The 2500-nt window shown below is 21.5% G+C and overlaps 1 protein-coding gene across 1 annotated transcript in view; it reads right to left on the reverse strand.

The window, feature by feature from the left end:
- Positions 1-2500, reverse strand: part of PGSY75_1030300 (hypothetical protein) — a gene marked incomplete at both ends in the record, with an annotated part of 3408 nt that overhangs the window by 325 nt on the left and 583 nt on the right. Inside the window, one exon of the mRNA XM_018786073.1 lies at positions 1-2500. This exon is cut by the window's left edge and continues 325 nt beyond it; it is cut by the window's right edge and continues 583 nt beyond it. Coding sequence (XP_018641690.1) covers positions 1-2500 — 2500 coding nt within the window.

A 2500-nucleotide genomic window follows, 5' to 3' on the forward strand; every position in this document is an offset into this window, starting at 1 on the left:
TTATAATCATCAAAATGAGCTTTATCTTTTTCCTCTATATTATTAATTTTATCATCCTTCATATTATTATTTACGTTTTGGTTATTATAGCTATTGGTTGGATCATAGGATATATAACCTTTTGAATAATCAGTAATAATATATCCTTGATTATTATTATTATTATTATCATCATCATTATTATTATCATTAATATCATTATTTTTATTATTATCATTATTTTTATTTTCTATTTGGGTATATCCTCTCATTTTATATTCCTTATCATTCTCATTTTTTTCATCGCATATACTAGTAACATTCAAATTATTGCATTCGTCAACTTTCGACTTTATGTTTTTTGTAGAGTTATAATTATGAGATGCGATTATCTTATTATTTCTTGAAATATTTTTTTCAAAATAATTGTTCTTATTATTATATTTAAAATTTGTATGATGGAAATTGTTATATGCATATTCCTTTGTTTTACTTCTTGTGACGTATGCATTTCCATCATAATGAGCAGAGAAATATTTTCCTTCATGATCTTTGTTATTATTCACAACGCAGTTATTTACATTATTCATATTAGTATTCAATTTATACATTTTATTGGAACCACATTTTTTTAAACCAATTTTATTACCTTGATAATTGATGTTACTATTTGCATGGCTACAAAAATTTTTATCTAGGTTACTTTTTTTATTATTCTCATAAATTTCATTTTTGCTATACGTTAAATGATTACCATAACTATTTGTATTTGTTTCGTTATTATCTTCATTTACAATATTATGACACACATCACCATTATTATTATTATTATTATTATTGTTATTGTTGTTGTTGTTGATATATTCTGAAGTGGTCGTTATATTATTCGTTGAACCATTTAATAAATTTTCACCTGTATTATTCATAATAATTTCGTGCATGTTTTCAAATTGGCTACTTGTGCAAGAATTTTTTTTGGTATTGTTCATATTCTCCTGAACACAAAAATTATCACCCGTTTTATTTAAATTTTCTGATACATTATTATCATAACAATTACATTTATTTTTGTTAATGAGAACATCAGAATCGTTGAATATGGGATGATGTGTCATAATATTATGGGCGTTTTCCAAATCAGTACACAACAAATCAATAAGATGATTATTAATATTATTATTATTATTATTATTATCAGTGTAAGTGTATATGTTAACATTTTCACGAGACTTCCCACACATATTACATATAATAGTACCATTAATATTCTCATCGTTAATACCACTTTTGTTTTCATAATAATTGTTACTAATATTCATCGTTCTGTTATCAAAATAATTATTTTTACAATTTTTTATTGGAGCAAAACGCACATTATATTTATTTACATAAATGTTATTTTTACCTGACCAGTTCATTTTTTTTTTATTTTTTAATGCTTTTTTATTTATTTGATAATCGTGATTTAAATAATTTTTATTGATTTTATCAAATTGTATATTAACTGGTATATTTTTATTATGGAATGATTTAAAATTATTATAATTATTATTACTATTATTATTATTATTGTTATTATTATTATTATTGTTGTTGTTATTATTATATGTATTAATATGTTTTGTTATATTTCTATTTGCCATATCACCATTATTATATTTATAATTACCATCAATATGCATAGTAGCAATAGTATTATCAGATATATTTCCATCAGTACTATTTAATTTGTTGTAATAGTTAGAACTCCATTTAACATATTTTCCAGATTTTTTGTTAATATAATATTTTTCAATATTTTTTGATTTTTTATTTGTTTTCATCATCTTCACCATATTTTGTTTCTTATTTTTTTTATTTTTCTTCATCTTTTTATTTTTACCATTATTATTCCTTGCACTGTTGATAAAAATATTTTTTCCGTTTCTTTTTTTTAATCCATACCATATGTCGCAGGGGTTTTCACACATATTAATTTTTATTCTGGTTTTTTTATTTACAAAAACTTTGGTTGATTCATCACTAAATAAGGAATTGTTATCATTAATGGTTTTATATGTTTCTAAATTATTGGAACAATCATAATTTGCACTGTTACTTATTTTGGTGTTGTTATTTTTACTATTTACATTATTGTTATCATATTCGGCATCGTCATTATTTATATCGTTGTTATTATAATTATTATTATTATTATTACTATCAATATTATCAATATTATTATTATTATTATTATTTTCATTATTATTACAATTAATATCATTGTTATTATCACCTATTGGATGATTTTGTTCATTTATCTCATTATTCTTATGATCATTTATATCATTATTATTATTAGCCCTTTCATGCATTTCGTGTTGTAATTTATCTTTCTTTTTTTTCTGTTCCTTCTTTTCTTCAATTTTCTTTTTAACATATGTTAAAAAATTTTGATTATCGTTATCATCATCTTCAGCTGCTTCATTCCTTTTATTAAGATCGTCCAATAATTCTTTTGTTAATCTGAAAGTATCATTGT

This window comes from Plasmodium gaboni, chromosome 10 (assembly GCF_001602025.1).
Source record: "Plasmodium gaboni strain SY75 chromosome 10, whole genome shotgun sequence".
NCBI classification, from domain to species: domain Eukaryota; phylum Apicomplexa; class Aconoidasida; order Haemosporida; family Plasmodiidae; genus Plasmodium; species Plasmodium gaboni.